This window comes from Ylistrum balloti, unplaced genomic scaffold (assembly GCF_031769215.1).
Source record: "Ylistrum balloti isolate Yb309-2 unplaced genomic scaffold, AGI_CSIRO_Ybal_v1 Utg370840, whole genome shotgun sequence".
Taxonomy (NCBI): Eukaryota; Metazoa; Mollusca; class Bivalvia; order Pectinida; family Pectinidae; genus Ylistrum; species Ylistrum balloti.
The window spans coordinates 2403296-2429031 of NW_026782484.1; the positions used below are offsets into that span (position 1 = coordinate 2403296).

At 36.3% G+C, this 25736-nt stretch overlaps 1 protein-coding gene across 1 annotated transcript; it reads left to right on the forward strand.

Moving 5' to 3' along the window:
* LOC132558926 (uncharacterized protein DDB_G0292186-like) lies at window positions 1-25317 on the forward strand. The gene is made up of 3 exons (XM_060223543.1): window positions 1-44; window positions 1272-1990; window positions 23915-25317. The coding sequence occupies exons 1-3, from the start codon at window positions 1-3 to the stop codon at window positions 25315-25317; spliced, it is 2166 nt and encodes a 721-aa protein (XP_060079526.1).
* Window positions 25318-25736: the final 419 nt, after the last annotated feature.

Sequence of the window (25736 nt, forward strand, 5' to 3'; positions counted from 1 at the left end):
ATGACTGACGAGGTCCACGATGGAAAAATCATTTGGAATCAAAGGTAAATCAGGTAAATGTGCCAATAAAGCCTACTGGTACTTGTTTCCTTTCAAATATCAATGATCTCCATAAAATGTATGACTAACATACTTAACAAAGATGCAATTTATACTTGAAGAAACATCTAGCATCTTACAACAAATATTGTCATAGCCTATGAACCAATCAAATTTTCCGTCGTGCCTCATTCCAGGCAAATCTAAATACACCTATATGGAATACCAATAGGAATATCAGAGCTAATTCACACCAGTCACTTAATTCTTACAGCATGGATTAATACTGTTCCATATTAGAAAAGTCTTAATTTGTCCTGAATGTCTCACTTCAGATCCAATGGACCACAAAACTATGACATTTTGTAAAATGAGGAAACTGTTTTACCCCTAATAATGGACCTGACAAAGACTCCCAATGAAGGATGATTGGACAAGTTTCTGCAATAACAATGTCACTACTGTGATTTAAAATGATTCAACAACATTGTTCAATACCTATACAACAACATATAATTCTAATGATTTTCAACTCAATATGTATCATTTTGATCAAGCAATTATGTGGAGAACCAAAATTAGAACAGGCAATCACAAACTGTAAGTACCTCCAAGCTTCTTCAGTAAATAAAGGATATTTCAAATATTACGTTTAGTGCTTAATTAAATTTGGACATATATTTACTGACTATAGGATACAGTGCTTTAATTCTCTGTTGCTTAGGTTTATTTGAATACTTGATACTCATGGGGACTAATTTGCAATGTTCTATAATTGAGATGAAACCAAAGTACATTAAACCAGAAAAAATTGAATTCTTTGTGAATGTTTTGCACTGACAGCCTCGTACAGACATCTTTGATATGGAAAGCCATCAAACAGTATATGGACCTAAGTATGAGCACCAATATGCCTTGTCTATGTGTAAAATGTGCATCACGTTTACGAAAAACAATAATTTCCTAAATAAGTGTGCATTATACACACATAATTATCATATTTATAGATCGCACCTTTGGGGCACACACACCTAAGTTTATCTACAACTCATTCATTTTTAGCATTAAAATTCTTAAAGAATTTTTCCCCAATTATCTTATCTTAAATTTTCTTTATATACATAGATTTTATATTATTTTGTATGTTGTAACTGATATTTAGATGTCTTGCATAGACCAATCTTCTCCAGGGCCAGTTTTTGAGTCAGCTTATTTCTGAAAAGATATTTCAGAGTCAAGGGATTTCTCATGCCATTTTCAAGTCTAGTCACTTCTCATGACTTATTCAGAGCCAAGGGATTTCTCATGCAGTTTTCAAGTCTAGTCACTTCTCATGACTTATTCAGAACCAAGGGATTTCTCATGCCATTTTCAAGCCTAGTCACTTCTCATGACTTATTCAGAACCAAGGGATTTCTCATGCCATTTTCAAGTCTAGTCACTTCTCATGACTTATTCAGAGCCAAGGGATTTCTCATGCCATTTTCAAGTCTAGTCACTTCTCATGACTTATTCAGAGCCAAGGGATTTCTCATGCCATTTTCAAGTCTAGTCACTTCTCATGACTTATTCAGAATCAAGGGATTTCTCATGCAGTTTTCAAGTCTAGTCACTTCTCATGACTTATTCAGAACCAAGGGATTTCTCATGCAGTTTTCAAGTCTAGTCACTTCTCATGACTTATTCAGAATCAAGGGATTTCTCATGCCATTTTCAAGTCTAGTCACTTCTCATGACTTATTCAGAACCAAGGGATTTCTCATGCCATTTTCAAGTCTAGTCACTTCTCATGACTTATTCAGAACCAAGGGATTTCTCATGCCATTTTCAAGTCTAGTCACTTCTCATGACTTATTCAGAGTCAAGGGATCTCTCATTATTGTTTATGAGTGTGTAGCCCCTGACACACCAAAGAAATTGTGTTGTTGTTTTGTGGTGTGCATTTGCATCAGTAATCAGTTTAAACATGCGTATTTATGTTATTTACTGATGGCATCGACACTAACTGTGTTTTGACAATGACTTCCCCCACAGGAACTGTAATTTATAGAGCAATATCTGGAGGAGTGGGAGGCATTCTGATAAATCTATCAATAAATTTCTGCTTCTAAAAATAGAATCATATATTTTAAATATTTAAGGTTACTAAGCACACTCAATAGCATTCTAATGGTGCTATAACTGTAAAGTTATACAGCCATCTCATACATAATAATTCTGGTATATTTTTCTGCTGAACAATTCAAGTGTCAATAGAATTATCTAAACCTTTGAAAATTTCTTTCTCAATGAAAGCACAGATAATCAAAAAAAATTGCTTTACATCAAATTTACGAATGTTTACTTAAGTAAATAAAAAACAGAATAGATGTTTACAATGTATTCAAAACATTATCACATCTGTCCATTAAAACCTCTTCTGCATAAAGTTATTCAAGCACCTGCCCATACAGTCCACAGGTTTACAAAAGTGTATATATTTACTTTGTCTATAAAGTCAATCTATCTATGATGACTGAATGTTCATAAATTCTGTCTGCTCTATGAGCACTTGTCTTAAGAGAACCTGTCTATAAAGTTCAATAACTACAATGTCAGTAGGTACCTGTTGATGAATATCACACATGTTGTAATGGTCTATCTAGACAGGTTGTCATTATATTATGTTGGTCTCAGGATCACTAGACAGGTTGTCAGACTATACTGGACTCTCTAGACAGGTTTTCAGACTATACTGGTCTCTCTAGAAAGGTTGTAAGACCATACTAGACTCTCTAGAAAGGTTGTCAGACTATACTGGTCTCTCTAGAAAGGTTGTCAGACTATACTGGTCTCTCTAGAAAGGTTGTCAGAATATACTGGTCTCTCTAGAAAGGTTGTAAGACCATACTAGTCTCTCTAGACAGGTTTTCAGACTGTACTAATCTCTCTAGACAGGTTTTCAGACTGTACTAATCTCTCTAGACAGGTTTTCAGACTGTACTAATCTCTCTAGAAAAGTTGTCAGACTATACTGGTCTCTCTTGACTGGTTGTTTGACCATACTGGTCTCTCTAGACAGGTTGTTATATTAAAACATTTATCTCACTAGACATGTTGTGAGACTATAGGTTTCTCAAAGAACAGGTTGTCAGACTATATCTGTCTCTCTTGACAGGTTGTCAGACTACATTGGTCTCTATAGACAGATAGTATGACAAGAATGTCTCTTAATAGGATGTCACAGTACGATTTTGGTTCTGTTGCTATAGTAAGATATTGGTCTCTTTAAACAGGTTGTCAGACTACATTGGTCTCTATAGACAGATAGTATGACAAGAATGTCTCTTAATAGGATGTCACAGTACGATTTTGGTTGTGTTGCTATAGTAAGATATTGGTCTCTTTAGACAGGTTATCAGACTACATTGATCTCACTGGTCAGGTTGCCAGACTATATCTGTTTCTCTTGACAGGTTGTCATACTAATTGGTCTCTTAGACAGTTTGTTATAGTATGACATGAATGTCTCTAAATAGGTTGTCATAGAAAGAGATTGGTCTCTGTAGACATTTTGTCAGACTACATTGATCTCTCTGGACAGGTTGTCAGACTGTTTTGGTCTCTCTAGACAAGTTATTTAACTAACCAGTGATGAAACCATTATTATAGATTTCAGTTTCAAATGTGTAGGTATAAACTAATTCTTCAAACGCATGTTTTAATTTCATTTTGTTTCCAGACACCATTTCTACCACACTGAAAGCTGTGGAACACTCATATTCATTGCTTTAACAAAGTGAAATAAATACTTCCTCATGTATATTTCTGTTTCTTTACTCTTATTTTTTATTGATTTTCAGCAAACATGCTTATCAGTTACAACTTGCTGCAAGGCCTGTGACCTTTCAAGCCCCAAGGGAACCACCATAGAATGCCCCACTTCATCGGCTCCATGTCTTCTTGTGTGAGTCGTAGAATCTAATTATTAGAGCTCAATAGTATAAAACCTGATTAGCATGGAAACAACCAAAATTTTCCCTGGCATATTTCATGAAATTCTAAACCTAAACAGCAGAATTTTGGATTCAAATCCATAGCTTCAGGACATGAAATGCGAACACTTATCAATTTGGAGATTGGAACTCCAAAGTACATTTAGATTTAAGCAGCTATGGAAGCCTTTACCAACCTTGTAGGACATTACATGGACAAACAGTAAAGCATAAAAGACTGACCTCCAGCAAGTCTGTGGGACAGAATATTGTCTGAGTGAGAGACCAATGTATATTTCCCAGGGGACAACACTTCTTAACCACAAACACCACACTACCAATACACACTCGTCATATTTCCTATATCAATCAACTACTGACAAGTAACTTGATTTATTGAAAGTCTTATGTTGGTGATTATATCTCCCACACTCTAGAGTTTTCTATTAATGTAATTTAACTTTTCTTATTGTCTTCAGAGACATAGGCAAAAATTTGTAACTTTTTTTCTTTTGTTTGAATAAGACAGCTATTCCAAATTACCCTCAAATGATGGTGTCTTGTTATTGAAGAAATGAAAGGCAACATAAAATTTGGAGAAATACTTTATTCTGCATTACTATAGGTAATTTCTAAAATCTTTTTATGTCCATAATCTAATTCAAATCCCATAGTTTTGCTACTTTAACATAACAACCTGCCACACAACTTATAAGTTACCCATAACAACTTGCCACACAATTTATAAATTATCCATAGCAACCTGCCACACAACTTTTAAGTTAACTGTAGCAACATTTCATACCAACTATAAGTTACCCATAACAACCTGCCATAGTTACCCGTTACAACTGCCAAACAACTGTCACACAAGTTATTGGGTTCCCATAACATGCCACACAAGTTTTAAGTTACCCATAACAACATGTCTCAAAAGGGACAAGTTACCATAGCAACCTGCCAAATAAGTTATAAGTTACCTATACCAATTTGGCACCAAAATGGGTTACAATGTTATGTAACCCCTATGATACTGATATACTATAATGTGAATCACCATTATGAATTCACCCTTACCAACCTGCATGAAATAGAAGTCACCCTTCCAATTTGTTATGAAAGTTAAAATACTGTCTAACAGTACTTACACAACTTTACACATGATAAAATTGTAAGATTCCTCTATCTACTGCTGATACACCCCAGATAAACTATACCAATTTATCAGACAACAGACTCCCAACATAACAGTTACATATATGAGACATTTGTGTTAGTTTGTCATTTAGTCATTCAATCCATGTTCCCAGTTAACACCCAATGTTCAAATGTGTCAAAATAGTTGAAGGCCGAGGTTAGAAGTTTTGCTTACAATGTCAAAAATGTTACAGTTTTCATATGTGAATTGTGCAGTTGGCCAGATAACTAGTATATATAGTTCCACAGCCATATCTAGACTGATAGGATAGGTTTAAAGGTTTCTGTGTTAGTAGGTTTATATTAAGTTTACATGTGATACTGTATAGTGTGTAGTCACAACACCACCTTAGACCAATAACAGAAACAACAAAATCCATTATTTCTGTAGATATCAATATAATAAACAGATTACTAGTATATATAGTTCCACAGCCATATCTAGTCTGATAGGATAGGTTGAAAGGTTTCTGTGTTAGTAGGTTTATATCAAGTTTACATATGATACTGTATAGCATGTAGTCACAACACCACCTTAGACCAATAACAGAAACAACAAAATCCACAATTCCTGTAGATATCAATATAATAAACAGTAGAATCTGTGCTAGGAAACGACTAGAATTTTACCAAGGAAACAGTAAAATGTCTATAACAAACTGCTATCAGTTTACCTAAGAAAGAACTGGATTTTGTGCCAAGATAACAGAAAATAACAAAGTCTTTATGGCCAGGAAGGACTCTTGTTATGTACTAAGAATTTTTTAATGTACAGGTTTGGGTTCAGGAAAAACAAAACCAGGATGCCATAACTCTGTCAGGTAACATGGGAATGGAGTTGGATTTGGATCATGAAAAGAATAAGATTTCAATGAGAAAACTTGGACAAGGAAGTCTCTTGACTTTGGGTTAACAAACAACTGAAGTTTGGAATATGGCCAAAGCAGTTTGGTATACAAAGCAAGATACTTCGGACACAAGGGAGATAACTTTGGTGCATAACACACATTTAGCATCTCCATGACTGGTTTTGAAATGTCATTTGAAGTTTCAGAAATTCTATTTGCAATAAATATACACTCCGACAAAATTGCCTACCATAAAGAGCATATCTAAAATAAAGGCCAGAATGTTTTTGTTCTTAAATAAGTAGTTGTATAGTTTATCACAAGCATTAAACAAGTACAACAAGACAGAAGTCTGTTTGTGGAATTAAATCAATCTTACTTCACACAAAACCAACACTAAATTAGTCTGGGTTGTTGTGATGGATTATATGCATTAGCGGGTACACTAATCAATGACGCTTGTAATGACTGTATCAAATAATAGTAAAAAACACACAAAGAAATTGCATATCCACGTCACATTTGCCAGACATGGGAATGTATATATTCTCTTCCCCGGAAGGGAACTAAAGACTGAATCTAGCAATAGGCCCATGGGGTAGTAAGACATTTTACATCGCATACCTATTCCTACTTCAGTTTTACCATGTTTTCTATCACAGTTCCCCAGGCAATGTACATTAAACTCAAGCAACATCTTCAGCTAGTGTAGAGGTTGCCTAACAAATGTACATAAATCCCCATGCACTGCCCTTCAACTTCAGACAGTGTCCTACATTCTATGACAATGTCCTTGATCTCCAAATCCTGATATTGATCCTCAGGCATTGTCCTTGATCCCCAGACAATATTCTTGATCCAAAGAAGTGTATTTAATTTGCAGAAAATGGACTTAATTCCCAGAGTGCTTTGATCTGATAAAGTGTCCTTGACCTCTCAAGGCAGTGCCCTTGACCCCTTTTATTTACCTCAAACATTGTCATTTATCTTTTTTGCCTTTATCCTCAGACAATGTCCTTTATCCTTTTACAGTGTCTCTGACATCAAGACAGAGTCTTTAATCCTTATACAGTGTCCTTAATCTCCAGATAGGTTTTGATCTCCAGAACGTGTCCTTGACAGAACAGAAGTTCTTATACAACAACCAGTAGAAGAAGTGTGATGTTTTGATGACTACACAGGCACCTTCTTCAGACAAATGACCAGTGTGAAGCACACTGATGTATGTAGTGTATGACTTGTATCTAGTGTGTATGATCTACAGTTAGTGCCACAGTTCTTTGTCTTTACAGATTATAAAAAAGCTGAACTGTACTATGATTTAGAGGTCAGTTTCACTGTTTGCATAGTCATCTTTTTAGAGGGAGACAACCTTAACAGGTGTACTGCTCTTTCCGCCATACACAGCGTTTCTAATCATCAGGCTTAAAAATTACATCTCAACTGAAAAACAGGTCATGTGGCATCCTTAATCTGACATTAAAGTGAGGTCATGGATTTCAGGTGACAAAGTCATGTGACATCTAGAGTTATTCAAGATAATTACTGATTCTGACCCAAACATGATAATGTAAGTGTCATATTATTACAGGCAACTCTACCTGACAAAGATGTCACTGTCGTCATTTTGGTAAGTGATCCTTTACTGTAATTGCTACCTTTGTATAATACATTTTAACAATGCCTGCATGGGTAGCTTTACCTGCAAGACATGTGAAAGTAGGTAGCTACAGATACTAGTCATTGGTGTGTAGGTAAGTAGCTATAGATACCAGTCAATGGTGTGTAGGTAGCTACAGATACCAGTCAATAGTGTGTAGGTAGGTAGCTATAGATACCAGTCAATGGTGTGAAGGTAGCTACAGATACCAGTCAATTGTTTGTAGGAAGGTAGCTATAGATACCAGTCAATGGTGTGTAGGTAGGTAGCTATAGATACCAGTCAATGGTGTGTAGGTAGGTAGCTATAGATACCAGTCAATGGTGTGTAGGTAAGTAGCTATAGATACCAGTCAATGGTGTGTAGGTAAGTAGCTATAGATACCAGTCATTGGTGTATAGGTAGGTAGCTATAGATACCAGTCCATGGTGTGTAGGTAGGTAGCTATAGATACCAGTCAATGGTGTGTGTGTAGGTAGCTATAGATACCAGTCATTGGTGTGTAGGTAGGTAGCTATAGATACCAGTCATTGGTGTGTAGGTAGGCATCTACAGATACCAGTCATTGGTATGTAGGTAGGTAGCTATAGATACCAGTCATTGGTATGTAGGTAGGTAGCTATAGATACCAGTCATTGGTGTGTAGGTAGGTAGCTATAGATACCAGTCATTGGTATGTAGGTAGGTAGCTATAGATACCAGTCATTGGTATGTAGGTAGGTAGCTATAGATACCAGTCATTGGTATGTAGGTAGGTAGCTATAGATACCAGTCATTGGTATGTAGGTAGGTAGCTATAGATACCAGTCAATTGTTTGTAGGTAGGTAGCTATAACTTCCTTCACTAATTTAATGAATATGCTGATGGATCAGAAATACTGAAATGTAAGTATACCAATTTGAGAATATGTTATTTAAACCATTGTGTATGAAATCCAGAACAGACTCTATCCTTGTGTCAGCTATAGACGTCCTCAGACATAACAGAACAATAAACAATACTAATTGATACTAGTTATCTTATTGTCCTGATGCAGTTCTGATATACTGATATACAGATTTAATCCAGAAAAGCATAAATTTTCACAGACAAGCTACCAGGTACTTTGTTTCAAGCATCATCCTTGATTTACTAAATTTACTGATGAGGGGGTGTCTTTTATATGTACATTTTTTGTGTATGTTCATTTTGTTTTCAAAATGGGACAACTTTTTTAATTGAATACCTAACTGATATCAATACATAATTGTCAGAAATGTAAAGTAAGAACATAAAGTAAAGTCTAGATAGAAATGTGCAGACATTTCCGTTCTCAATGTTGAGCCAACCTCTTCATAGGTTTTCTTTAAAAGCAAGACACAACAGCATTGCAAATATACTCCTCAGGCCATACATATATGAAATGAAAATGAAATATTGTAAACTTGAAAAAGAATATGGCATTTTTTCAATTACACGAGCAAAGATGAAAGATTTTGTGGAATCCAAATAAAAAGATTTCCATTAGACTGCATAAAAAATAAATGAAAGAAAGAAATCCAATGTTTCCAGACCTATCATAGAAGGCGGATTGGTGACTTTGTTACATAACCAGTCATGCCAGAGGGAGACTTGTCCAAGGGCCGCCACTCCATCACCAGGAAGCCATATATCCAACTACATACGAACAGACGCCAAGCCCTGCCCAGACAAGCCTTTTGGCTAGTCACAATTGAGATAGAAACAGGAAATATTGGGATACACATATGGTTTTGCTAGCATGTATTTTTCTACAGAGCCATTTTGTCGCTGATATAAGGTCAGAGGTCAACATAGTCACTGACAAGCCAACTTTCAACTACTTAAATCAATGAGTTGCACAAGTTGCTTCGTCATGAATATAAACATGGAGTGGGCTTGTGGTGACATGTCCACTTCTTATGGAAATTAATATTTTAGTGTCCCATGTCAGTGCCCAGTAAGCTTTGTTTCCATCCAAAATATCCCGTTCTGGTATAGACATGACTGTGATGTTGTCTCCACTACATTGTCACTAAACAGACAAATAAGTCTGATCAACATTAGACAGAGAGTAAATTACTAATACATTATGTAAAGGGAATTGTGATCACTGGAAAGTGATCACACTAGCCATGACTGTTGCTTGTCTTCTCTGTTTAAACAATGTAGACTGAAGAAGATAGCAAAGACTACACATTCTTTCTAGTACAGTATATACCTGGAGTTTGGCTGCATAGACTGTGCATTTCCTCTAGTAGGTACATGAAATTGGACGATATAGACTGGACATTCCCTCTAGTAGGTTCATGAAATTGGACGACATAGACTGGACATTCCCTCCAGTAGGTTCATGAAATTGGACGAGATAGACTGGACATTCCCTCTAGTAGGTTCATGAAATTGGACGACATAGACTGGACATTCCCTCCAGTAGGTTCATGAAATTGGACGACATAGACTGGTCAGTCCCTCCAGTAGGTACATGAAATAGGACCTCTAAACCAGTGATCTTGTGTTAAAGAACTGACTTATGTAAATATGATATTCAGAGGTCAAGTAATTACTGTCATATTGACTTTGCATAGTTGTCATTCTCACAAGCTCACATAATTCTGAATCTTAGTGTTAGCCATATACACTTCAACACATGGCCCCATATACCATTACAACACAAGGAACCATATACCACAACAACACAAGGAACCATGTATCACAACAACACAAGGAACCATACACTATTACAACACAAGGAACCATATACCACAACAACACAAGGAACCATATATCACAACAACATAAGGAACCATATACCACAACAACACAAGGAACCATATATCACAACAACACAAGGAACCATATACCACAACAACACAAGGAACCATACACTATTACAACACAAGGAACCATATAACACAACAACACAAGGAACCATATACCACAACAACACAGGGAACCATACACTATTACAAGACAAGGAACCATATACCACAACAACACAAGGAAACATATACACAACAACATAAGGAACCATATACCACAACAACACAGGGAACCATACACTATTACAACACAAGGAACCATATACCACAACAACACAGGGAACCATACACTATTACAACACAATGAACCATATACCACAACAACACAAGAAACCATATACCACAACAACACAGGGAACCATATATCATTACATCACAATGAACCATATACCACAACAACACAAGGAACCATATACCACAACAACACAGGGAACCATATACCACAACAACACAAGGAACCATATACCACAACAACACAAGGAACCATATACCACAACAACACAAGGAACCATATACCATTACATCACAAGGTACCATATACCATTACATCACAAGGTACCAAATCCTATGGGTCCTACATCGCTCACCTGGCTAATTCAGCTATTCTGTCAGATAGATAATTTCTTAAATAATTTCTTTATTGGGTCCCAGTCCTAGAGTCATACAGAAGTCAGATTTGCAATTTCTGAAAATTGCTTCAGACCAAACAACATCTTTGTACTCAAGAAGGATTTTAAAAATCTTACATATTCCAAATTTGACCCCGCCTCTCCTGCCCCAGGGGGGCAGAGATTTAACATTTATACAGAACAAATTAATCTTCACCCAAGAATACTTCAGCCTTGATTTGGGCAAAATTCAATCATTCCTACAAAAGGAGTAGGATTTTAAAGAATATGCTCTCTTTAAACCTTGCTGGACCCTGTTCCTCTGGCCTCAGGGGGCCAAGACCCAGCGTCTATACAAGATTAATTCCCCTTATCCTAAGAATGCTTTACACCAAGTTTGGCAGTATCCATTCATTCCTACAGGAGGAGTAGTATTTAAAAGGATTCATTCTTCTTTCCCTATTGGGCCTGCCCCTCCTGCTTCAGGAGGCAGAGACCTACCGTTTATACAAAACTGATTCCTTTTCATCCACAAATGCTTCAGACCAATATCCATTCATACCTGCAAGGCCCCACCCCTCAGGCCCCTGAGGGTTGAGAACTGATACTTACACAAACTTGGTTCCTCTTCACCAAAGGATGCTTCTGAACAATTTTTTGGAAAATCAATTCCTATTGGAGAATTTGCTATATCAAAAGGCTTGGGCCCTGCCACACCCTCCCAAATACAATGCCATGCAACATCAATACAACACAATGTAACACAACTACAACACAATGTCACACCACTACAACACAATGTAACACCACAACAACACAATGTTACACCACTACAACACGATGTTACACCACAACAACACAATGTTACACCACTACAACACAATGTTACACCACTACAACACAATGTTACACCACAACACAATGTCACACCACCACAACACAATGTTACACCACAACAACACAATGTTACACCACAACAACACAATGTAACCTTACTACAACACAATGTAACACCACAACAACACAATGTTACACCACTACAACACAATGTAACCTTACTACAACACAATGTAACACCACTACAACACAATGTAACACTACTACAACACCATGTTACACCACTACAACACAATGTTACACCACTACAACACAATGTCACACAACTACAACACAATGTTACACCACAACAACACAATGTTACACCACTACAACACAATGTTACACCACAACAACACAATGTTACACCACAACAACACAATGTAACCTTACTACAATGCAATGTTACACCACAACAACACAATGTTACACCACTACAACACAATGTTACACCACTACAACACAATGTAACACCACTACAACACAATGTTACACCACTACAACACAATGTTACACCACAACAACACAATGTTACACCACAACAACACAATGTTACACCACAACAACACAATGTTACACCACAACAACACAATGTTACACCACTACAACACAATGTTACACCACTACAACACAATGTTACACCACTGCAACACAATGTAATACCACTACAACACAATGTAACCTCACTACAACACAATGTCACACCATTACAACACAATATTACACCACAACAACACAATGTTACACCACAACAACACAATGTTACACCACTACAACACAATGTAACACTACTACAACACAATGTAACACCACTACAACACAATGTACACACAACACAATGTACACCACTACAACACAATGTTACACCAATACAACACAATGTTACACCACTACAACACAATGTTACACCACTACAACACAATGTTACACCACTACAACACAATGTAACACCACTGCAACATAATGTAACACCACAACAACACAATGTAACCTTACTACAACACAATGTTACACCACTATAACACAATGTAACACCACTAAAACACAACGTAACACTACTACAACACAATGTAACATCAATACAACACAATGTTACACCACTATAACACAATGTAACACTACTACAACACAATGTAACCTTACTACAACACAATGTTACACCACTATAACACAATGTAACACCACTAAAACACAACGTAACACTACTACAACACAATGTAACACCACTGCAACAAGTCCTATTACCTCCTTTTCCCATACCACTACTCCTGCAAAATTTAATCCATCACTTGACTGCAACTCTACAGGTTTATGGTATAAAATTTGAAACAGATCAATATTTATTACATACATTGGCTTATAAATATCTCAGCATTGTTATCAGTAGGACGTTTGGCATGTTATGTAATACATTTGTCCTCTGAGATATGTACACCAATAGATTACTCCAGCAAGCAACTTCAATTTACGTATAAAACCAAACGTCACTTTCACATTTTATTTGCATGAAGTCCTACCCGATTAATTCAATGCTCTGTTATAATTCTCTTTATGCCACTGAAGCATTTATATATAATGTCTTTTTCTGATACTTTACTACTCCGACCTTCCATCAAACATCCCCAGAATCAGCGAATTGCAAAAATATAATGCTTTCCACTGTATTGAAGCAGTAAATTTGACTTTTATAAGTCTTCGATTCTCTGAAATATCACTTCTTTAATACTGCATACACTAGTGGAAAACAATGCATGAAATAAGAAAAGTGAAGGACCAAAACAGTAAAAACATACAAGTTTAAGATAACACGGATCTGAGCACATTAGCTTAAATGGATTGAAATGAACCGTTTCTCTTTTTAGAATAGAACTGCTAGACCCTGTGTACTCTTACTAGATATATGATGAAGGCTTTAATTCAATTGCAACGAACTCCCATAGGCCACATCTATCAATGATTTACTATAATTTTTTTTTGTCAACAACAGCAACAAAAAATTTTATACCACAAGGAAATAGGTATACGTAAGTAACTTATACAACTATGACAAGACAATACCCATTGTTACAGATATGTCATACAACAAGACAATACCCATTGTTACAGATATGTCATACAACAAGACAATACCCATTGTTACAGATATGTCATACAAGACAATACCCATGGTTAGAGATATGTCATACAACAAGACAATACCCATTGTTACAGATATGTCATACAACAAGACAGTACCCATTGTTACAGATATGTCATACAAGACAATACCCATGGTTAGAGATATGTCATACAACAAGACAATACCCAGTGTTACAGATATGTCATACAACAAGACAGTACCCATTGTTACAGATATGTCATACAACAAGACATGCCCATTGTTAGAGATATGTCATACAACATGACAATACATGTTGTTAGAGATATGTCATACAAGACAATACCCATTGTTACAGATATGTCATACAACAAAACAATACCCATTGTTACAGATATGTCATACAACATGACAATACCCATTGTTACAGATATGTCATACAACAAGGCATACCCATTGTTACAGATATGTCATACAACAAGACAATACCCATTGCTAGAGATATGTCATACAACATGACAATACATGTTGTTAGAGATATGTCATACAAGACAATACCCATTGTTACAGATATGTCATACAACAAGACAATACCCATTGTTAGAGATATGTCATACAACATGACAATACCCATTGTTACAGATATGTCATACAACAAGGCATACCCATTGTTACAGATATGTCATACAACATGACAATACCCATTGCTAGAGATATGTCATACAACATGACAATACCCATTGTAAAAGATATGTCATACAACATGACAATACCCATTGTTATAAAAAGTCATAAAACATGACACTTTCCATTGTTTAAACAAAGTCATAAAACAAGACAATAACCAATGTTAAAACAAAGTCATAAAACAAAGCAATATCTATTGTTACAACAAAGTCTTAAAAGAAGACAATAGCCATTGTTAAAACAAATTCATAAAACAAGACAATATTCAATGTTAAAGCAAAGTCATAAAACAAGACAATAGCCATTGTTAAAACAAAGTCATAAAAAAAGAAAATATTCAATGTTAAAACAAAGTCATAAAACAAAGCAATATCTATTGTTACAACAGAGTCAGAAAACAAGAAAATAACCAATGTTATAACAAAGGTCATGCACTCTGATATGAAATCAAGCAGTACTGTTACCACATAATTTATTTGAAAGCAGTTTTTTTCTTGAACATCACATTCTTATCCAACTCTACTGGAACTAGAAATTAGGAGACTGTAATTCAATGATGCTTACTCCACTTACAATCCTGAAGACTCCAGTGAAAAGATACAGTATTAAATTTACATTTACTCCTTAACAGTATACCACAAGATATATAAAACAAAAACGTCTACATACAAGTTTTAAGCCACAGACAGACTTAATACCGAAAAACACAGCTCTCACTTGAAACAAATATCTAGAAAATAAATCTATAATTTTTTTATTTTTAGAAACAATGACCTTCGTGTTCTCCTTTGGAACTTTTTAACCCCTCAAAACAAATTAATATATATTGTAATTCTGAAATTTTGTATTCCTGTCACATTCTCCCACACCACATCATAGAAAATAGACAAAACAGAATGACAACTTCACTGTAGTGTCCATAGATTAACCAACAATACAAACATTCTCCCATGCAACACCATATGACACCGACAAACAGACAGACACCTTCACTACAATTAGACACCTAATCAGGCACCCAATCACAAAGGTATGGTCCATAGATTATCCCACAAAACTGACATTCACCCTTATCACACCATACAATGTTCACAAACAGTCAAACCATATAATATTCACAGACAGACATCTTGACATAGTTATACTCCATCATAGCTCAATACATTAATCCCAAATATTGTTTCTGGTGTTAGAATGCAAAAAAAAAAAGGAACAAAAACAAGAAGAAAAAACTTTATTCAATTCTTCAGACATCAGGAGACTGACAGCCATCGGTCATGTTAAAGTCTGATATATAACGACATACTGTTTTAGGTACATTGCAAAGTTCTATCTCTGTTGACCTATGTTCACTTCCAATCAGCAAATTTAAAAATTAAGATTCACAATGTCATGATACAGAATTTATCGTTGAAAATTTTATCTGATACATGTAATTACAGTATTGAAATATAATATTGGATTTTTATGAAAGAATAGTTTCAGGTCATGGTTAAAAGGCAATGGAAATAAATAAAGCCAACTTTTGTCACATATTTGACACAAAATCAATGATACTGTTTGTTGAACTCTTGACCAAATGACCTGTTGACCAAAGAAATACATACTGACCATTAGATGACCATAGTATCAAACATGCTGTTGGGGCCTGAAATCAATGGTGGCCATGGATGGTAAATACAAGTACAGAGATACCACAATATTGAAACAAACAGACACTTGACAATGTCATACATCTACCAACAATGGTCTGACTGGCAAATACACAAAGCACCTTCAACCATATTTACATAAACCAAAAACAAAAGGGCTTATCCAACTTCAAAGTCGCATTTCTCCTGAGTAAATATTTGTAATTTTAGCTTTAGATTGTGACTGCAGCATTTCCTACATCAGGATTACTAAATCACAGCACAGAATATTTTAGCCACAGCAGGGAAGGTGTCATATAGATTTTATATCAATATTGAATGACGTCTTCTGTAGGACCAGGGGAGACAACCTCATTTGAAACTACTCCACAACTCATACTAATGCCAGAGCAAACAAAAACACTATTTCAATTAACCTTCATTCATCTAGAATATAATGTTGACTTCTAAAAACTACTAAATTCTATCAATCTGATATTCACTGATACAGCTAGAAAAAACATAACAAGATGAAAATAACCTATAAAATAGTTTAAAGAATTCACACAGAAGATTTTAATCAGCATTATATACATCACTTTTTTAATTATCTTCCTCAGATGTTGAACTATCAAATTACCTCCCTAAATACATACCATGTAATTGTGTGTTATCTCCCTTATTTGATACCACAGGCTTGTGAAAGATTGTTCTTTGTTAATTACCTCAACTACACTTATACCATGGATTTGTATGCAGATATTTATCAAGGAATACCAGACTGATATTTTGTGTCACAGTGATTTATGACTGAGTTATCTCCCTTACACTTTGTTATCTCCCTTACTTATTATTGCTTTAAGATGATTTTTTCCCTGCCAAGTTAAGGCTATACAAAAGATGCACAAGAGAATAACACATCATGCAGTTTTAACAGGTTGTCTGTGGTCAGTTACCTAAAGACAATATCTGCCCACAGGTCTGACCTCTAAAACATAGTGTTAGGTCAAAGGAACACTAGACAAGAAGACACTATCTCTATTCAACCCCCTTTCTTGTACTATTTACTTTCTCTTATTGCTTTTCCGATCCCATTCTACTCACCTTCCTATCATTTCCAATCTGCTGAGAGCCTGTTATTGCAAATATTAAGCCTATTAAAAAATAGCACCTTTTAATAAACAATAAATATGATACAACTTAAACTGCATATTACATATGCTACAGATATCACACAACTTCAAAACAAGTTAATGTGTTAATCATTATATATTGATAGTAAATAACTGTCCTTTTGAAAAAACAAATTAGTGAAGTTTCCCTTTACCCTTAATTATAGGTCAGATATTTTTTTGTGATCCCATGAGATAAAAATTCAACTTCAGGTTGTAAGTCCCTACTAAGGAAAATTTCATTGGATAGTCTATATAGCAAAAAACTTAATTTTACTCTCACAACCTATTAACTACAAAACAAAAGAGAAACTAAATTTACTTCATTACCTAATCTTGCAAATTAGCATGTAACAAGCAACAGACATCCTACACCATTAACTTACTGGCTTTCCTTCACATCATAAACAAAGTGCACTTTTATCGTACATAAAGAATACATATCCTCTGAAAGTTCAACTCTGTACAACATCAGACTGAAACATAAAATGACTTTATGGTACAAATGGAAACTCTTACGGGACCAATCTGGGACTAGAAGTACACTGTCTACTACCTCTTAAGTACCTGTGGTCACATTGTCTGCCAGAATAACCCCACCTTATGCAAGTGTGGACATAATCATAGAAGACTGTTAGAGCACACCAAGCTTACATTTGCTTGTTTGTTTGCTGGGTTTATCAATCCATCAACAGCTATGGTCACCTTGTAATAGCTGATAGCTGACTCAATGAATAACATAGGGGAGGCCCATCACATTCCATCCAAAGCAACTAGGACAAAGATTTTTTCGCAAGGAGACCAGCATGTCAGCACAAAATGGTGCATTTCTCATCTTCTTAAAAAAAATCCACAGGGATTGGAAGTATTGAACCACGCATCTCAGATCTTCATCCGCTTCATACTCTAACCAACTGAGCTATCGTGGACTGTCCCCAGTTTACAAGTGGGTACAATCTATTACTTATCATACAAGTCCATCAGAACACATCTAGTTTACAAGTGAGTACATATTTTACAAGTCTGTCAGAACACACCAAGCTCACAAGAGGGTACTCTGCTAGAAAACAACCAGTTTTAACGTGGGTAAATGTCATACCATACATGTATGTCAGTGCACACCCACCTTACAAGAGGGAACAACAGCAGCCCTATCAGACCTCTTAGCACCCCATCAGACCCCTTAGCACCCCTATCAAACCCCTTACCACTAATAACAGACCCCTAGCACCAACATCAGACCAAATAGCACCAACATCAGATCAAATAGCACCAACAACATATCCCTTGGCACTAACATCAAGCCTCTGAGCACCAACATCAGACCTCTTAGCACCCCAATCAGATTTGCCCTTACCACCAATATCAGACCCCTAGCACCAACATCAGACCAAATAGCACCAACATTAGACCAAATAGCACCAACAACATATCCCTTGGCACTAACATCAGACCTCTTATCACTCCAATCAGATCCCTAAGCACCCCCTATTAGACCCTTTAGCATCAACATCTGACCTCTAGAAACCCCCATCAGATCCCTTATCACCACCATAAGACCCCTTCGCACCAACATCAGACCCCCTAACACCAGAAGAAGAATATCTCTACCAGTTCTTCGAGAGTTTGATCTTTCTTTTATTTTCTGTTACAGCAGTAGCCATCTTGAATACTGATCAAAATTTGAAATTTGTAACCAGAACCAGCACTGCATATGTTTCAAGAGAATCCTTAATGTAGTCCTTAAGAAATGGTGATAACAAATAACAAAACTGTAACGACAAGTGTCAAATTCCAAGATGTCAGTGCCATCAATTCACACATAAGATTTCAACATTATTAAAGTTGTTAGAGAATTTAAAACATCGCTTGAATTCTTTCTGATATAATGCACACCAGCATGTCAGTGTTGAAAAGCTGGAATGACAACAACTACAGAAAGATATATCTGTATTGCATTCACAACACAGTTGCCAAGCAATATCATGAGTACCTCTTGGTTAATTATCTGCTCCACGTTTAACAATTTTTCCTAAAATTCCAACAAATAACCACAAACACAACAAGTTTTCCATAGCCATTGCATCACTGTATAATGTTCTAAAATATGTTTGCACTAATTGCACTTTCTCTAATATTATTTATATAACAATCATGGTGGATGCACGACTTCATCATCATGTTAATTACTAAAATTGACAACCTGCTAAATATTTTATTGCAACAAATTAAGTATGTTTAAAGTACTCAATTTTAAAAATTCAAATTAATCAAATGCAATCAATTATGTTTTTTTTTTAGTTGGTAAAGCATGGAAATGAAAATGTTAGCATGTTAAACAGCAAGTAGAGAAAGCATAAAACGAATGTGAACAGAAGGGAAAAAGAAGAAAGAAAGCACAAGGAAAGGAAGAAGATATGAGAAGCCAAAGAAAAATGAGAACAGTAAGAATAGGAGTTAAAAAGGGAAGAGCAGTTAAGGAGAAAGAATGATGAGAGGAGTAAAAAGTGAAGACAATGAAAGTATTAATGATATAACTTAAAATGATGTCTAGCTTTACCATGCTAAATCAAAATCTATGTAACAAAGGATAAACCACAAAACTGTCACTTTCATTTCTCCCAACTTATTCACTGTAGAGCATCACACAGGGATAATTTAATGAAAATGAATACAAAATACAATGAAAAAACATAAATAACAAGTTTTCTGGTCTTCTTACGTCTTTCATCACCAGCAACAGTCATAACCAGCTGGGTAGAGTAAGAGCTTATGTATCCAATCACAGTAAACAAATCTCCAAGGTGGGTTGTAGCGATGGTAGCAACAATATCCATATTTGATTTCTGATGATTGAGAAATGCCCTTGACTTGTCAACCACCTCCTGTAAAACTATGTAACTGCCCAATAAAGCTGTAACTAATGAACAATACCAGAGACAGATATTTCTTACACACATCAGAACATGATGATCCAAATACAGGATGTCCAGATACATATAGAAAGGCAAGAGGTCAGCAGATGTTCAATGATAGAGAAGGGCGCTAACTGAGGTGCTATTGATTATGTGATTATCACCGAACTTCCATAACTGGAACCCACCACTTTCAGCCCACTTTAAACCGATAAAATGTGTAAATGATTGTCCTAAGACGTTGTGGATGAACATGAATTATTTAAAACATGCCCGGACCAGCACTGGCCCGCGACCATCTTCCTCTATTACTGACAATGCAAATTAGGTTTTCTGAGCCAGAATTTAATTTTGTTTTTCTCCAGCAGTGTATTTGAGCGAAAGAGTACATCACATGTAGGTTCTAATGGGATATTCAGATGGTTAAGCAGCAACTTGGGATTGTCATAATGGAAGCAATAGTACCAAGAGGTTGTGCAGGTGTAATTAGAGGATGTACAGGTGTTTAAGGTAACTAGTTGTGCAGATGTATAAGGTAACTAGAGACTGTGCAAATGTTTACAGTTACTAGATGTGCAAATGTTTACAGTTACTAGATGTTGTACAAGTATTAAAGGTATTTAGAGGCTGTACAGTTATTAAGGTAATTAAGGTACCTAGAACTTGTACAGGTGCTTAAGATACCTAGAGGTTGTACAAACTTTTTATGAGCAATATATACCTTGGACTATACAAGTGTTTAAGGTACTTTAGACTATAATGAAGTCAAATGTGCCATAGTGCTGTGTAGGTGTTTATGTACCTCTGTGCTTGTGTGGGTGCGTAATACTTGTGTAGGTACTTATGTACCTTAGTGCTTGTGTAGGTATTTATGTACCTTAGTGCTTGTGTAGGTATTTATGTACCTTAGTGCTTGTGTAGGTATTTATGTACCTCAGTGCTTGTGTAGGTATTTATGTACTTGTGTAGTGCTTGTGTAGTGCTTGTGTATTTATGTACCTTAGTGCTTGTGTAGGTATTTATGTACCTTAGTACTTGTGTAGAAATTTATGTACCTCAGTGCTTGTGTAGGTATTTATGTGCCTTAGTGCTTGTGTAGGTACTTATGTACCTTAGTGCTTGTGTAGGTATTTATGTACCTTAGTGCTTGTGTAGGTATTTATGTACCTTAGTGCTTGTGTAGGTACTTATGTACCTTTGTGCTTGTGAAGGTACTTATGCATCTTAGTGCTTGTGTAGGTATTTATGTACCTTAGTGCTTGTGTAGGTATTTATGTACCTTAGTGCTTGTGTAGGTATTTATATACCTAAGTACTTGTGTAGGTATTTATGTACCTTAGTGCTTGAGTAGGTACTTATGTACCTTAGTGCTTGTGTAGGTATTTATGTACCTTAGTGCTTGTGTAGGTATTTATGTACCCGAGTGCTTGTGTAGGTACTTATCTACCTTAGTGCTTGTGAAGGTATTTATGTACCTTAGTGCTTGTGTAGGTATTTATGTACCTTAGTGCTTGTGTAGGTATTTATGTACCTTAGTGCTTGTGTAGGTATTTATGTACCTTAGTGCTTGTGTAGGTATTTATGTACCTTAGTGCTTGTGTAAGTACTTATGTAACTTAGTGCTTTCATATGTACTTATGTAGCTTAGTGCTTGTGTAGGTGTGTAATACTTGTGTAGGTATTTATGTACCTTAGTGCTTGTTTAGGTACTTATGTACCTCAGTGCCTGTGTAGGTATTTATGTACCTTAGTGCTTATGTAGGTGTGTAATACTTGTGTAGGTGATTTATGTAGCTTAGTGCTTGTGTAGGTTTGTATGTACCTTAGTGCTTGTGTAGGTACTTAAGTACCTTAGTGCTTGTGTAGGTGTGTAATACTTGTGTAGGTGATTTATGTAGCTTAGTGCTTAAGAAGGTGTAGCTAGGGAATTTCCTTAAGGCAAGATTTTGTCAGTATGTATTTTTGCACAAATGTTTCAGGTTCTCCCTGGTAGTGTAACACAATTGTGAAGAACCTATAGGGGCTGTAAATAGCAGAAGTGGTTTTATTGTTTAGAATACAGCAGCTTGGCTCTAGCAATGACATTTAACTAGTTTAATTTCTCATTACACACTAATTAGAAAGTACTATGTTTGTCGCACTATTTCTTCCAGCAAATGTGAGCTAATCACCCTGTTAATGAAAAAAATCTAAGCAGCTATGTTTTAATGTATGTTTCCTCTCCCTAATTTATTGATACATCATTTTGGATAAATAAAATGGAAATTTTAATAGAAAACAGGATTGGTTTGCTTAATTTCTCCTCATAAAATTCTACCGAAATCAAAGGTTGATTTTTACAAGGATATTAGGGGCTTATTTTCTCTAAAAGTAAATTTAAGATTAGTAAATAAACGCACTATTAAACAAAGTATTGTCTTTCAAGAGCAGATATTGGAAAGGTTAATTTGACTTAAAGACATGAAGGGGAGTAACAGCAAGTAAGGTGACTGCTTGATGTTGTGTGAGGATAGATTTTATGGTCTTTATATCATTGTTTTAAATCACAAGGATTATTTTCAAAAAAAGTTGGTACCTTAGTATACAATTGTGTAGGTGTTGTAGGAAGGAATATGTAGATGTTGGCTACAGAGATATTCTGAAAATTGTGGCCCTTTGATTAAGATTAATCAAGGAGGACACCATCAGATCAGCCATTAAAATATTTCACTGTGTGGTAAGCTGTGGATGCTGTAAACAAAACATCAAAAAGCTGTATTTGTTTTTAGTAATACATGCATTGGTTAAAGTCAAATTGTCATTTTTCCACTAAAATTGAAGATTAACTATTATGGTAACACATTTCACATTCGTTTACCTAATAGAAAGGTTACATAGTCATTACAACCATCACTGACTAATAATTTCTCCAACTTTTAAAAAAGCTGACATTTAGAAATCTTGCAAATACAAAATACATGTCCCTTCAGGTGTTGATAATTTCTGGACTACTAAGAGAGACTCACATATGCATATATTGGAAATGGTGTCCACAATTCAGAGCCATCCAGGATAATTACCAAGACATTTTCCATCTTAATGTAAATGTCAACGTTGTAATCAATACAAATACGGCTATATCTGTATGTATTACCATTTCCACTATCTTCCAAAGTCACCCAAAAAAACTTACAACTGTATACCATTCCAAAAAATAGCCACTAATACAATGAAATACCACTTCCTCCACTAACTACTCATAAAATAAAGTACCACTTCCACCAGCAACTACTCCTAAAATAAAGTACCACTTCCACCAGCAACTACTCCTAAAATAAAGTACCACTTCCACCAGCAACTACTCCTAAAATAAAGTACCACTTCCTCCACTAACTACTCCTAAAATAAAGTACCACAACAACATCCCCACCGACAACATCCCAACAACAACAGCCCTACCAACAACAGCCCTACCAACAACAGCCCTACCAACAACAACCCTACCAACAACACCACCACCAACAACAGCTCCACCAACAACAGCCCTACCAACAACAACCCTACCAACAACATCCCCACCAACAACAGCCCCACCAACAACAGCCCCACCAACAACAACCCTACCAACAACAGCCCTACCAACAACAGCCCCACCAACATCCCTACCAACAACAACCCTACCAACAACAGCCCTACCAACAACATCCCAACAACATCCCCATCAACAACATCCCTACTTACAACAGCCCTACCAACAACAGCCCTGCCAACAACATCCCATCAACAACATCCCAACAACATCCCCACCAACGAAAGCCCTACCAACAACATCCCCACCAACAACATCACCACCAACAACAGCCCTACCAACAACAGCCCTACCAACAACAACCCCACCAACAACATCCCCACCAACAACATCACCACCAACAACAGCCCTACCAACAACAGCCCTACCAACAACAACCCTACCAACAACAACCCCACCAACAACATCCCCACCAACAACATCACCACCATCAACAGCCCTACCAACAACAGCCCTACCAACAACAATCCCACAAACAACAACCCCACCAACAACATCCCCACCAACAACATCACCACCAACAACAGCCCTACCAACAGCCCTACCAACAACAACCCTACCAACAACATCACCACCAACAACAGCTCCACCAACAACAGCCCTACCAACAACAACCCCACCAACAACATCCCCACCAACAACAGCCCCACCAACAACAGCCCTACCAACAACAACCCTACCAACAACAGCCCTACCAACAACATCCCAACAACAGCCCCACCAACAACATCCCTACCAACAACAACTCTACCAACAACAGCCCTACCAACAACATCCCAACAACAGCCCCACCAACAACATCCCTACCAACAACAACCCTACCAACAACAGCCCTACCAACAACATCCCAACAACATCCCCATCAACAACAGCCCCACCAACAACAGCCCTACCAACAACATCCCAACAACATCCCCACCAACAACAGCCCCACCAACAACAGCCCTACCAACAACAACCCTACCAACAACAGCCCTACCAACAACATCCCAACAACAGCCCCACCAACAACATCCCTACCAACAACAACTCTACCAACAACAGCCCTACCAACAACATCCCAACAACAGCCCCACCAACAACATCCCTACCTACAACAGCCCTACCAACAAAGCCCTACCAACAACATCCCTACCAACACCATCTCTACCAACAATATCCCCACCAACAACACCCCTACAAACTTCAACCTTATCAGCACAAGACTTACCAGTACTCCAATAAATTACATTCCTCCTACAACATCACTCTTACAAGAGACTGTGATTTTGAAACATTAATATCACCTTTTCCACAACATCTCCCGTCCTCTCCATCCTTATATTAAATCGAAATCCAATCAATTTATCAGAGAAATGATGCTTTCAAAGCAAATACTGTAATATTCGCTATCTAGTTACGATGTTATACAACACTGTACACATACTTATTTTGGCGCAATATAAATTTTGGACAAATAAGCGAAATGATGAATTTGCACATTCGCAGTTACAGCTATATCAAAAACAAACAGAAACTGTAATTAGCACAAACATATTTTATCACCATATCTTTAACAAAAACGGCTGTAAAGTATTTACCATTGAAATATGTTTGTTTACAATATGAAATATTATGTTCGTATGCAAATTTATCAAGTATTT